The sequence below is a fragment of the Diabrotica virgifera genome, chromosome 10 (assembly GCF_917563875.1).
Source record: "Diabrotica virgifera virgifera chromosome 10, PGI_DIABVI_V3a".
NCBI lineage: Eukaryota > Metazoa > Arthropoda > Insecta > Coleoptera > Chrysomelidae > Diabrotica > Diabrotica virgifera.
The window spans coordinates 127,995,707-128,011,002 of NC_065452.1; the positions used below are offsets into that span (position 1 = coordinate 127,995,707).

General features: G+C 30.9%; 1 protein-coding gene across 2 annotated transcripts in view; it reads left to right on the top strand.

Annotated features, from left to right (window-relative positions):
- The window catches only part of LOC126878573 (nischarin), a 47,992-nt gene that overhangs the window by 143 nt on the left and 32,553 nt on the right, over window positions 1-15,296 (top strand). The window contains exons 1-2 of one of the 2 annotated variants that reach the window (XM_050641364.1): window positions 2,842-3,294; window positions 12,755-13,228. In XM_050641364.1, the coding sequence (XP_050497321.1) occupies window positions 12,794-13,228 (435 nt within the window). In that variant the 5' untranslated portion in view covers window positions 2,842-3,294; window positions 12,755-12,793. Of the gene's footprint in view, window positions 1-2,841; window positions 3,295-12,754; window positions 13,229-15,296 lie in introns of those variants that run through there. The other variant, XM_050641365.1, reaches the window with a different exon arrangement.

Genomic DNA, 15,296 nt, shown 5'->3' on the forward strand with positions numbered 1-15,296 from the left:
TTGTTTATTTTTACAACGAAAAAAATACATTAAACGAACAAAATGTCGGAGGAGAAATTAATGAAAACAAAATTTTTGAGCGACAAAACAATCTTCATCAATAAACAAAAAACAATGCAAATATATTACAAAACTGCAAGTAATTCAGAAGAGGTGGAAATATCCTTACAATCATTAAAGCCTAAAAAATTCCCATAATATTTTAGATCAAAGAGGACATTAATTATATATCTTATACTGTAAGAGCTAAACCTATATCTACCTAGCATATTCAAACAAAAGTATTATTCTCTAGAATAACTAAGTACACTAACAACTATTATAGTAATAATTAGTACGTCGAGCCTAGTAGGTCCATGTCTTAATTGACCATGCTCTTCCATCTGTTCTTGTCCATTGCTTTCATCCCCCAATTTGTGACGTTAAGTCTTTTTAGATCATCCTCTATATCCATTTCCCACCGTGTTCTGGGCCAACATCTTCTCTGACATCCTCCAATTCTATCTGACAGGAGCATTTTCCGTAGTCTACCCTCTGGCATCATCTGTATGTGTCACAGCAATCTGAGTTGTTGGATTTTTATTATTTCTAGTATGCTGGGCTCCACATATAACTCTCTCGTATCTCCTTTTGTCCTGATCCAAACGCTGTTCTCCATTTTTCCTCCAAATATTTTCCTTAGTACTTTTTGTTCCTATATCTGTACCATTTCTTGTTGCTTTTTATTTAATGCCCATGTCTGATTTGTAAGTTACTATTAGTGTTGCCAGGTCCGATTTATTTTTAATCGGTACATAAGCAAAAACAAATCGGGATTTAGGGTTGTAGATCGGGACAAATAAACAACAAGTTTATTTTGACCCAGTAAATGACCGTTTTGGAGTGTAATTTCCAGTCAACTCCTAATTGCATGAAAATCTGGTTTAGGTTCTACTTACTGTCTACTTCAAAGTTGAACTTGTACCGTTGGTTGCTTTTACTTGGGGGGTGGCAGTTACAGTTACCCCTTCTCGGGGGTAAAAAAAAGCGCGTTTAAAGTAAGTCCCAAAATGGATCAACTGACTAACTCTAAAAAACTTTAGTTCTATATAATTTTTAAATGAAGTCAATACTTTTCGAGTAATTTTATCGAAAAAATATTCTTAGTAAAAATGTAGCTTTTAAAAAAGCAAAAAATTGTATGTTCAGCGAGTCTATAAAACCAGTAAAAGAAAAGTTATAGTTCATCAAAAATATGTTTTTATTCGAAAAATTCCAAATCGAATTTTTCAACTTGAAATAACCAAAAAATTAAGCTATTTTCGGGCAAAACCTGATAAAAGTGTTTAAAAAAAACTTTAATTTTGTTTTCTATAAAAGTCTCTAGCATTAAATCTAAGCGAGTTACGGTCAAAATAAAGTTAGCCACTTTTTTTGGTAAAAAAATCGTGAAGATCTCCCTCTTTTAGCACCGTAAATAAAGTTAATCGTTACCGCTTTACCATTTACTTTATATGTGTATTGTTTATACGATCTGTAAGGTTTACCGGCTAGGAGTGCTTAGTTTTGAAAAAAATTGGTTTTATAGTAAAAAAAAATTTTTCCTAAAGTATTGGAAAATAAAAGTATTAGGGTTACTGAAAATCTCAAGGAGTAAAAAGTAGGTAGGTTTTGTTTTATAAATATTATAGATTCATTTTGTTTTTCTGTAAGACAAAAATTGGTTAAAATATGGCTGTTCATATTTTGCGTACACTCGTGATTAGTGACTCGTTCAGGCCCTTTCAATCATGTAAAAAATACATAAGTAAAGTAAATTGTTTGTAAAGCGGTAACGATTAATTTCATTTGGGGTGCTAAACAGGGGGAGATTTTCATGATTTTTTTAACAAAAAAAAAAGGAGTCAACTTGATTTTGAGCGTAACTCGCTTAGTTTTGATGCTAGAAACTTTTTTAAAACATCTTTTTAAAACTTCTTTAAAATAAATCTTTATTAAAAAAGTTTTAATTGGTTTTTCCCGAAAAGTACTTCATTTTTTGGTTATTTCACGTTGAAATATTTGATTTGGAATTTGGCGAATAAGAACGTATTTTTCATGAGCTAAAACTTTGCTTTTGCTGGGTCTATAGACTTTACGAGTTCACAATTTTTTTCATTTTTTTATATTATGCTACATTTTTGCTAAGAATATTTTTTCGATCAAATACTTACTTTTTGAGTTATTTGTGAAAATCGCCTAAAACGTAATTTTTTTGTCGAAAAATAAACATTTTCAATCGTAAATAAATCGAAAAGTATTAACTAAGTTAAAATTCTATAGAACTAAAATTGCTTAGAATTAGTCAATTTATCCATCTCCGGACTTATTTTAAACGCGCGGTTTTTCACCCCAAAGTAGAGGTGACTGTCACCCCCCGAGTAAAAGCAACCAACGGCACAAGCCGTCCACATTTTCATGTAATTCGGAGTTGATCCTGAAAATTACACGGTATCGCCGTATTTCCCCGTTCATTTACTGGACTACAAGGTGTTTCTATAATCTGTATTTAATCCTACATAATAATAATAATCAGACGAAAATACAAAAAAAAATCGTAGATTAAGTAAATTATTTATTTTTTATTAAAATTATATTTCTCATTTGATTTTGCCGCTTTTAGGAGTGCCTTGTTTTTATAACTTAGTTATAAAATTCACTGCAAGTCCTCCTGAAATTGGTTTTCGTGGGTGAAAATCGGGACATTTAGAGTCCCGATCAGGTACAAATCGGTACGCGTCCCAGACCCCTTAAAATCGGGACGTCCCGCGCAAATCGGGGCACCTGGTAACGCTAGTTACTATCGATCTATTAACTGAACTATTTTAAATGGGAAATAAGCCACAATTTTACCAAAAAAATGAATTTATTAACGTTTCGACGCCCAAGTCGGGTGTCGTTGTCAAAATACAAAATAATACTAAATAAACAAAAATGTTGTTGCTTAGTAAAAAATTCTTCTAATAATTTATTTAATCTGACTCATTTATATCGGTAATTCAGGCATGTATTATACATTTTAAAGTAGAAGACTTAAAATGATATTGCCAATATTGATGAGTTGCATTCCTGGGACGACTTTACTAAAAGATAGTTCATTTGATTACATGAAATCAACCCCAACTCAAGAATATCCGCCACAAAAAATCATAGCATGTAATCTGTCTTTAAAAAGACAACAAATGCAACGATGGCAGTAAAATTCTCGCGCTAGAGATTCCATAGTAAATCACTAGGGGAAACCAGGAAAAAACCTCGTGATACTATCCCGACATCGTAAGTATTTGGGCTTACATTTAGTTTACTCTCAAAACTAATACCAAATTCTGACTTTAATGTATGTATGCTATTTTAAAGTATAAATAATATTAATAATACATAGATATTATATAAATAAAATTAAAATATAAAATATGTACTAACTCGATATGTTAATGACTTACTAATCGTGGTATTTTCTTTCTATTGACTTCCTCTTTTAGTATGGGTAACCACATCCTACTGCATTCTACCGAGGAATTTGCGACACAATTGTTTTCATTTAGCATAATTAGAGCCGCTTCTTTGATTTTTCTCTTTTTACTATCTGTTTCTTTCAGGACTATACTTGAATCTCTCCACTGAACTCTATGTTCATTATCCCATGCGTGTTGACATATTTGAGATCTATCAAATTCTCTATTTTTAATATAAGACTGATGTTCACTTATTCTAACGTCTAATGGTCTTGATGTTTCACCTAAATTGTTCGCATTCACAAGGTATTTTATAAACACAATTCTTTCTTCTTTCTTGTTCATTGTTAGGTTTAGTTTTGAAAAGAATAGATCTCAATGTGTTTGTTGTTTTGAATGTTGTTGAAATGTTGAATTTATTTCCTATTGTTTTAAGTTTCTCGGATAGTCCTTTTATATATGGTATTGATATTTTCCTCGTATTATTTCTTGTGGATGTTATAGGATCCCGTTCTACATTGTTCTGTTCCATTCGATCCAATCTTGACAATTCCTTATTTATAAACGATAAAGGATAATCATTTTTTAATAAAACAGATGTTAACAAATGTTTTTCTTCTAAAAATGAATTTTCGTTAGAACAAGTAATTTTGGCTCTATCATATAAGGATTTAATGATTCCCTTTTTAACGTTGATGTTATGATTTGATTTGTAATTGAGATATCTGTTAGTGTGTGTTGTTAAAATAGTTCATTATAAAAATGCCACAAGGAAATAGCTTCAGAACAACATTAAGAGATCTATTAACTGTTCTGTACATTCTTAATTTGGCAACTCTTGATATGCATTTATTTTCTAGTAACCTATTTAATGCATAAACACACTTGTTCTCTTTTATTAGTCTATTCTGGATTTCTTCTTCTATATTTGGTTTTCGTTTTATAATAATTGAAGACCTTGGGACCAGAAGGGGACATACCACCAAACAGTATTTTGGAGAAAACATCATTTTAAACTTATTTTCAAATCCTGAAATCCATTTTTACATTTTTCTCGGAAGTAAGGCCCATAATCGTTTGAAAATATGTTATTAAATACGCAATAAAAGTAATGCAAATGTTTATTTAACGGTTTTTGAGTTTTTGAACATTTTTTGAAAAAATATGAGGCTTACCTATCCCCTTTTGCATAAAAAATTATATTCTAAACAATGAACATAAAATGCAACAATAAAATAATTGAGTTGTCAATATTTTCAATATCTGAAAAATTGTCCAAATGTTCAATGTCTTCCAGTGGTTCATTATTCTTAGTATCTGGTAGAATCTATTGGCAAGCACCAATTTCTACCTACACTGTTTTGTGCAACCGCAAGGTGCATCTAATTCAATTTTCTGGCTTCTATTTTCTTCCCTTTTGTATTTATATATTCGTAACCTAGATTTCTTTTAGTCTTACGCTTAATTTTTTTATGTCTTTGGGTATCCTTGTGTCTCCATGTAGAAGGCGCCTTCTTTTCTGGAGTTGGCAAGAGACCTCGAGAAGTCTGCGGGGTATAAACCTATTCATTTTCCCACAATAAAGTAGGTATTTTACTAAAAAGGGATAAGCCACAAAAGACCTTTAGAACAATCCTAATATTTTTAGATTCGAAAAATATAACATAAGGGGACAAGCCACACATTTAATAAACTTACTGTTCCTGAGTTTATATTTTCCAAATCGCTGCTACTTCCGGATACTGTATAGTCTTTGTCATCTTCGCTTTTATTTAAAAACGGATCTTGGTCACTGTGTTTAGAATCAAACTCAGAAAAGTCTATTTTCCGTTTACATGCGCGGGAATGTTCCGCCGCCATGTTGATTACTACTGTGGCTTGTCTCCTTCTGTTGCAATATAAAGTAATGGTGACACAACGAGACTTACTACAGTGGCGCCGTCTATGAGAAAACAGCTGAAATTTTCTGTTTGGGACATTAATATGATCTTAAAGTGTGCGATTTCTACTTTAACTCATTTTTCACGGAATTGTGGCTTGTCCCCTTCTGGTCCCAAGGTCTTCAATTGTTCCTAGATATTCAAACCTCTCAACTTCCTCAAATCCATATGGACTAGCTTATTTGTTTGTACTGTTAAATACTTTCCTCTTACATATTCTTAGTAAATGCACTCCATTTATTTTGTTTTTATATCATTAATATAATATAATCCTTTTGCATGGCTTTTGCTTCTAATTCTTTAGTTATCTGTGTATCTTCACGTTTGCTTCTTGCTACTACATATTGCTACATCATCAGAAAACAGCAGGCATTGATACTTTTTATGATATACGATTTCTTTTCTATTTATATTAGCTTCCCGCAGCATATCTTTCAGGAGGAGACCAAAGAGAATGGATGAAAGTGGTTCACCTTGCCTTATAGCCCAATCAGGGAACAAAATTTTACGAAAACCTCCAAAAAAATAAAGGAAGGATGAAAATTTGGGAATCGGTAGTTGAAATTGTCTATTATTATATAAGAGAAAGTTTACAATTCTACACCCCCTCCATTTTACAAAAATTGGGAAATACAGGATGAAAAATATTTTCTCGGGAGTGAAAAAATATACGTTTAAAATAGGCCCGAAATTGGATAAAATGACTAATTCTAAGCAACTTTTGTTCTAGAGTTTTTTTCACTAAGTCAATACTTTTCGAGTTAATTGCGAGTGAATATGTTCATTTTTAACAAACAAAAAACATGTTTTGAACGGTTTTTCGCAGATAACTCAAAAAGTAAGTATTCTAGCGAAAAAAATATTCTTAGTAAAAATATAGCTTATAAAAAATTGAAAAAAATGGTGTACGCGTGAGGTCTGCAGACCTAGTAGAAGCAGAGTTGTAGCTAATGAAAAGTAGGTTCTTTTTCGTCAAATTCCAAATCGAATATTTCAATGTGAAATAACCAAAAAACAAAGTACTTTTCGGGGAAAATTCATTACAACTTTTTTAAAGTGTTTAAAAAAAGGTTTATTTTTGTTTTTTAAAAAAACTTCTAACATTAAAAAAGTGAGTTACGCTCAAAATATTGTTGGTCCCTTTTATTTTTTGGTACAAAAATCGCGAAAATCACCCCCTAATTAGCTTCCCAAATAAAATTAATCGTTACCGCTTCACAAGTTACTTTACTTATGTACACTCGGCCAAAATTTACCGGCCACCTTAAAAATGGGTCATTTTTGATGTCTTATATCTCCTAAACCCGTTGTCCGATTTAAGTGATTTTTTAATATGTTATAGCCTTATTCCTTGACAATATCGTTATTATAATATTGTTGCTAAACAGGTAAATTTTCATTGTATACCGGGTGTACGAATCAAACTGTGTTTTTTTCTTAAAGTTTGCATCACCCTGTGGAATATTCTAGCATTTGTAGAATACTGAAATTAAAACCTAACTATAGCCTCATGCTTTCTCAACATTTTGTTATTTGATTTATTCGCTTATGTTGGGTAATAAAAAAGTTAGGTGCTTTAACAACTAGACATGTTTTTATCAATACAGGGCGTTTTTAAAAAAAATTGGCAAAGTTTATTCTGCATGAAAAAATAATGACAGTTTGCTTTATAAACTTATGTCCCCAAATGCTTCATTTCCGAGATAGCGGGTGTTGAAATTTTTTTGACAAACTGACTATTTATTTATCACTTTAAAACAGGTTGAGGCATGCACATGCAATTTGGTGGGTTTTAATACGTAGTTATTGCACATTTTTTGGCATACAATTAAGCATTTAATATTCACCATTGGCGCGCATACGGGTAATATGATGGCTCATATTACCCGTATGCGCGCCAATGGTGAATATTAAATTCTTAATTGTATGTCAAAAAATATGCAATAACTACGCCATAAAACCCACCAAATTGCATTTGCATATCTCAACCGGTTTTAAAGCAATAAATAAATCGTCAGTTTGTCAGAAAAATTTCAACACCCCCTATCTCGGAAACGAAGCATTTGGGGACATAAGTTTATAAAGCGAACTGTCATTATTTTTTCATGCAGAATTACCCCTTAAACTTTGCCAAAATTTTTTAAAAACGCCCTGTATTGATAAAAAACATGTCTAGTTGTTAAAGCACCTAACTTTTTTATTATTCAACATAAGCGAATCAATCAAACAACAAAATGTTGAGAAAGCATGAGGCTATAGTTAGGTTTTAATTTAAGTATTCTACAAATGCTAGAATATTCCACAGGGTGATGCAAACTTTAAGAAAAAAACACAGTTTGATTCGTACACACGGTATACAATGAAAATTAACCTGTTTAGCAACAATATTCTTTTAACGATATTGTCAAGGAATAAGGCTATAACATATTAAAAAATCACTTAAATCGGACAACGGGTTTAGGAGATATAAGACATCAAAAATGACCCATTTTTAAGGTGGCCGGTTAATTTTGGCCCAGAGTGTATTATTTATATTATCTATAAGTTTCATTGGTTCAAAGTGCCCATTTTTGTAAAAAGGAGGGTTTAAAATAAAACGTTTTTTTTAATTTTGAAAAAAAAAATGGAATTGTTCATGGAATTAACTTAAAAATTATTAGTAATACCAAAAATCTTAAAGAGTAAGTAATAAAATGTAGGTTTTGATTTTCTGAATATTTTTACTTTTTTGTTTTCTTGTTAGACAAAAATTGGTTATGCTATAGCTGTTCAAAATTTGCCTAAACTCGTGATTAGTTACTCGTTCAAGGCATTTTAACTCCAGCTTTTTCAAAAATAAGCACTTTGAACCGATGAAACTTACAGATCATATAAATAATACATAAGCAAAGTAACTTGTGAAGTGGTAATGATAACATTTACTTTTGATGCTAATTAGGAGGTAATTTTCGCGATTTTTTTACCAAAAAATAAAAGGGATCAACAATATTTTGAGCTTAACTCACTTACTTTTAATGTTTTCTTTTAAAACAAGTCTTTTTTTAAAACAAAAGTAAACCTTTTTTTAAACTCTTTAAAAAAATTGAAATGAATTTTCCCCGTTAAGTGCTCCGTTTTTGGGTTATTTCACATTGAAATATTCGATTTGGAATTTAATGAAGACATTTTAATCTACTTTTCATTAGATACAACTCTGCTTCTACTGGGTCTATCTACAGACCTCAAGCATACACCATTTTTTTTTCAGTTTTTTATAAGCTATATTTTTGCTAAGAATTATTGTTTTCGCTGAAATACTTACTTTTTGGGTTATCTCCGAAAAACCGTCCAAAACATGTTTTTTTTCTGTTAAAAATGAACATATTCACTTGCAAATAACTCGAAAAGTATTGACTTAGTGAAAATACCATATAGAACAAAAGTTGCTTAGAAATCTTAGAATTAGTCATTTTATCCAATTCCGGGCCTATTTTAAACGTATATTTTTCACCTTCATGAGGGGGGTATTCCCCTCCACTTTTTTTAAATGGAGGGGATGTAGAATTGTAAACTTTTTCTTATATAATAATAGACAATTTCAACTACCTATTCCCAAATTTTCATCCTTCCTGTATTTTTTTTGGGGTCAGATTGTTCTTGATCGGGCTATTATACACTCACCGGCACAAAATTCCGCCCCCCAAAATTTTTGATTAAGTTTGACAATCTATAACTTTATTATTTGTACTCCGATTTTCAAGATTCTTGCATCAGTTTGTAAGTACATGATTGATGTCGTTTTTTATTATTCCTGTAACAAAAATTTTTTGCTTAGATGGCATTATACGGGGGTGAATGGAAGCGTTGTATTTTCTCTTAACTTTAAAAAATTCTGTGGAAAAATTTTGAGGACTGATTTTGTTTCATACTCCTTTTGTATTATCCTGGAAGTATCACTAAGGTTTTGTTTTTTGAATTATCCGAATATCTCTTTTCCTGTAAGAGCTGTAAATAAAAACACTGCTTTGAAGGTTTTTTTAATTAAAAATATCAAACTCACTAAAATTAACAAAACAAAACAAAATTAACAACAAAACCAAACAATTCAATAGCGGGTATGTCCGTCTCTTGCAGCAACGACTGCTCGCAATCTGTTTGGCACCGAATAAAGATGTGTTATCCTTGCCTCGGGACTAGCCCGATATTCCTCTACCAGGGCCATAACTGTATTACCAAATTTTCTGGAGGCCTAGGATGACGGCGAATAGCTTTTTTAATTAATCCCATAAATACTCAATAGAATTGAGATCTGGGCTGCATGCGGGCCATTCTAATCTTATCAATCCAACCTCTATTTTATGAGTCAATCAGTGTTTTTATTTACAAAAAATGGTACAGCTCTTACAAGAAAAGAGATATTCAGATAATTAAAAAAGAATTTTAGTGATGCCTCCGGGATAATATTATGACAGGACTATGAAACAAAACCAGCCCTTCCATTTTTCCACAGAATGTTTTAAAGCTAGGAGGAAATACAACACTTCCATTCACCCCCGTATAATACAATCCAAACAAAATTTTTGTGTCAACGGAATAATACCAAACGATATAAATACATGTACCTACAAACTGGTGCAAGAATCTTGAAAATCGGAGTACAAATAATAAAGTTATAAATTATCAAACTTAATAAAAATTTTGGGTGGCGGAATTTTGTGCCGGTGAGTATATACAGGGTGTCTGCGTAGCTTGGAACCATATGGGAAACTTTTTTAATATCAATTTTACGAAAAAAAGTCATTCTTTATAAAGTGCTCTGCATAGTCTAGAACCTAAGATGCAATCATCAGATATCAAATTTTGTCAACAGTATACGAGGTATGTCAAAAAATATGAATTTCGCTCAAGAGCAAACTACCTTTATATTTCAAAATATCAAAAAATTTTATTATGAAAAGTTATTTGTAATTAAAAACCATATTCAAATATGCAATAACAGCCTTCTACTTGAAAAAAAAAATTCTGAAATTTTCCTAAATTACCGATTCCGAACATCATTTTTATTTAATAGACATGTAATAACTCTTTTATTAATAATTTTAGGAAAAAAAGTTATTCTTCATAAAAATCTGTGCATGGTCTAAACCTCAAGATGCAACCATCAGTTATCCAAGTTTGTTAATTTTATACGAGGTGTGTCAAATAATATGAATTTAGAAAGAATTCTTTCTAAATTATTTCTAAATTCATATTATTTGACACACCTCGTATAAAATTAACAAACTTGGATAACTGATGGCTGCATCTTGAGGTTTAGACCATGTACAGATTTTTATGGAGAATAACTTTTTTTCCTAAAATTATTAATAAAAGAGTTATTACATGTCTAATAAATAAAAATGATGTTCGAAATCGGTAATTTAGGAAAATTTCATAATTTTTTTTTTCAAGTAGAAGGCTGTTATTGCATATTTGAATATGGTTTTTAATTACAAATAACTTTTCATAATACATTTTTTGATATTTTGAAATATAAAGGTAGTTTGCTCTTGAGCGAAATTAATATTTTTTGACATACCTCGTATACTGTTGACAAAATTTGATATCTGATGATTGCATCTTAGGTTTTAGACTATGCAGAGCACTTTATAAAGAATGACTTTTTTTCGTAAAATTGATATTAAAAAGTTTCCCATATGGTTCCAAGTTACGCAGACACCCTGTATACTTATACCGGGTGTCCATTTATATTTTCCCCCATTTTAACTACCTATAACTTCTAAACGGCTCAAGATAGAAACATGCGGTTTTCGCTGAAATGTTTTATTTTACTAAAAGTTTTGTATGAATCGATTGAGTTTTTTATATCGCTTTCAATTACGAAAATAAAAATGGCGGATTTTTGAAAAAAACTTTGTTGACTTTTTTTTAATGGAACACCCAGTATATTTTTTTGTAAATTGAAAGAACAATCATTCACCTATCCAGCGATATAAAGTTTTTTAAAATCGGTTGTCAAATCACTGAGTAATTACTTTTTAAAATGAGAGGTGCAGCGTGGATATCACATACCTAAATAACATGTAACTAAGCAAAATGATATTATGTTGTGATTTTCACATTGCATCTCTCATTTTAAAAATTAATTTCTCAGTCATTTGAGAACCGATTTTAAAAAAATTATATCGCTGGATAGGTAAATGACCATTTTTACAAGTTACAAAAAAATATACTGGGTGTTTTAATAAAAAAAGTCAACAACGTTTTTTTTCAAAAATCCGCCATTTTTTATTTAAAAGCGATATGAAAAATGTCCATTTACCTAAAAAATTGAAAAAACGATCATTTACCTATCTAGCGATATAAAAATTTTCAAAATCGGTTGTCAAATGACTGAGCAATTAATTTTTAAAATGAGAGATGCAATGTGGAAATCACATAACATAATATCAATTTGCTTAGTTAGAGAGTTGCACCTCTCATTTTAAAAATTAATTACTCAGTCATTTGACAACCGATTTTGAAAAACTTTATATCGCTGGATAGGTGAATGACCTTTCTTTCAATTTACAAAAAAATATACTGGGTATTCCATTAAAAAAAAGTCAACAAAGTTTTTTTCAAAAATCCGCCATTTTTTTTTCGTATTTGAAAGCGATATAAAAAATTTAATCCATTCAGACAAAACTTTTACTAAAATAAAACATTTCAGCGAAAACCGCATATTTCTATCTTGAGCCGTTTAGAAGTTATAGGCAGTTAAAATGGGGGAAAATATAAATGGACACCCGGTATAATAGTTTACTAGGAAACTGTCTGATATTTCAATATTTACTTTTACTTGGTTTTCTGTTCTTCTTAGTGTTAGTTGTATCATTCTAATAGTTTTTCTTACTTCTAGTTCTTGTATTATATGTGATTAATACAGTTTCTTACTTTTTACTTGATCAAATGCTGGTTTAAAGTTTCTAAAAATAGTATTGTGGTTGGTTTCTGGTATTGATATCTTTCCTCTAGTATGGCTTTCAGCAAGTCAATCTGTTTTGATGTACTTTTTCTTTGTCTAAAGCTCACCTGGTGTTCACCAATTATACCTTCCATTCTTTTTTAGTATATTATTTATATGCATTGTCAATATTTTGTATGAGATATTCGCTCCTGTTGCTGTTTTGGTATATTATGGAACATAATATTATTGCTTCCGACCATTCTTTTGGTAATCAATTGCTCTTCATTCCATATTTTTTCGATACATAAACTGAACAGGAGAGAACATACTAGTGCTCATTAGTGTAGTTATCCTACTAACAAGACCTAAATTGATTTTGGTTATTATAAATATATTGACATCGTTTATTTTAGGTAATGCTGATGTAAAGAGGATACAAACTTTAAAGCCACATGGCTTGTTTTTGGTATAATCAAAGAGAAACATCTATAAACATTTTTTCAACGAAAGAAGTAAACAATGTTATTTTTTACAATATAACAGTCACCGTAGGAGATTTTCATTGGACCGTTGAACATCGTTATAGTGAATTTTATGATCTGCATAACCAACTAGTAATAGATCATGGGGTATCAAAAGAGATTTTACCGAGTAAGAAAGTTATTAGAAATAAATGCCCCATTTTTATCGAGGCTAGAAGAAAAGGGCTAGAGGAATACCTACAGAAAATTCTGATATTTTTAAAGAGGACCATGCCTAAGTTATTTGTAGATTTTTTAGAGTTTAATTTATATGATATATTCTTTTTACTGCAAGATTTGTCAACTAAGTTGTTTAAGAATTCTGACACAATACTCACAAAACCAAGTGTGATGACTACACTCGAGGTAAGTATTATATAATTATTAATTATTACATACTTAATAAAAATACCAAGTTTCTTGTAAAAGGTATATATTAAAATACCCTAAATAAGGGTCACAATACAAAACGTTTTCGGATTAAGGAATCCATCATCAGTGTTTAAAAGCCCTAAAATTAAGTATAACCTAATTAAATGAGATAAAAGTTAAAATTGACAGAGGTTTTCAAGAACAAGAGGCCATACTTACAAAATTTGCATGCCTGAGCCACCAAAATGTATAGGGTAAAAACCCTTTAAATGTAAATAATAAAGTTATTTTACATATTTATATAAAATTCATCGGATGTTATAGATAAACCTGGATGTTACCCAGGGCAACACAGGACTCTCCCCACGTGGTTGGAACTTTTTTTGGAGAAAACCTCACATATTGGATTTCAATGGCCAACTGACAAGTGAATTCAAGAGCAACCCAAAATGACATCAAGAACATACTTAATAATTTGAATTTATAACGAAGAAATATCATTTGACACATCTTCCTACTAAAATACTGTTTTATATTTTGAGAGAACCATGGATATTAACCTTAGAACCACAACTTGGGTTTGCCCATGACCCAGTAGTTTCATTCTGCGATCTAGACCTCAGGCTGTGGTTCCTCGTAGCTTCTGCACTGGTTGATAGCTTATTGTGCGTATACAGGGTGTTTGGTAAAGAATGGGCCATAGCCTAACTTTAGATTTCTGAGGTTGAAATAGGTCGATTTAAGCTAACTTATCTTAGTACGAAAGTTAATAATAACCGAAATACAGGGTGTCAAAGTTAAACTGTTATTTTATTTATTCTTGAATATTTCCTAACAGGCATGGGATACCTAATAACACGAGAGTGGGGGTTTTTTGGGACGAAAAATCTAAATTCTCCACAAAAATGATGTATTACCCAGAGGGCGCCACATACGCCTTTCAGCGCTCATTTAATAGGTTCAATTTTTTTTATTACCCACTCTACATACATTTTGAATCAAAACTTTTATTGTCTTAATATTTTTACTTTAAAAAGGTATACTACATTCATCTCGCTAAACTCAACCGTTTTCGAGATAAACGCATTTTAAATCTGCGAGGCAGCATAATTTTTTGCATAATATCATTGTAGTTACATCAGAAAAACTTAAAACCATAAAAATTTACAAAAATGTATCGCAAATTTCTTTAAATGGAATTTGCGATGAAATTACATAAATATAAGATCTGGCATAATTATTATGGTTTCAAGTTTATTTTTCGCGTCTAACTACAATGATATTAGCCAAAAAATTATGTTGCATCGCAGATTTAAAATGCGTTTATCTCGAAAACAGTTGAGTTTAGAGAGATGAATGTAGTATACCCTTTTTAAGTAAAAATATTAAGAGAATAAAAATTTTTAATTCAAAATATGTGGAGTGGGGGATAAAAAAAATTGAATGTATTAAATGAGCGCTGAAAGACGTATGTGGCGCCCTCTGGGCAATACATCATTTTTGGTGGCGAATTTAGATTTCTCATCTCAAAAAATCCCCGCTTACCGAATTTCGTGTTGTTATCCGATGCCTGTCAGGAAATATTCAAGAATAAATAACATAAAAGTTTAACTTTGACTTTGTATTTCGGTTATCATCAACTTTTGTACTAAGGTGAGTTAGTTAAACCGACCTATTTTAACCTCAGGAATCTAAGGTTAAGGAGACCGGTCCTGCATCGATAACTATAATGTTGTATTCAACGTGTGCTCCGAATATTTTTAATATTAACAAAGTTTAAAATAAGTTATCAATTGTGAATCTCAGTGATATATTGAAATAAACTGTAAGTGTACAAACTCTTTATATAATCTCCAGTTAAATTAGCATTAAAGTCAGCAAATTGCAATTAATTGTTATTGTTGTCAATAAACAAATCCAGTTTTACCAGCAAAATAACCGCTTTTAGTAAAGACCGATACACCTGTTTTAGCAGGTATACAGGGTGGACTTACTTTTCACTTAACGTTTATCGAAATGGATTCAAACATGGAATCACACAACAGTTCTACAATACAAGACC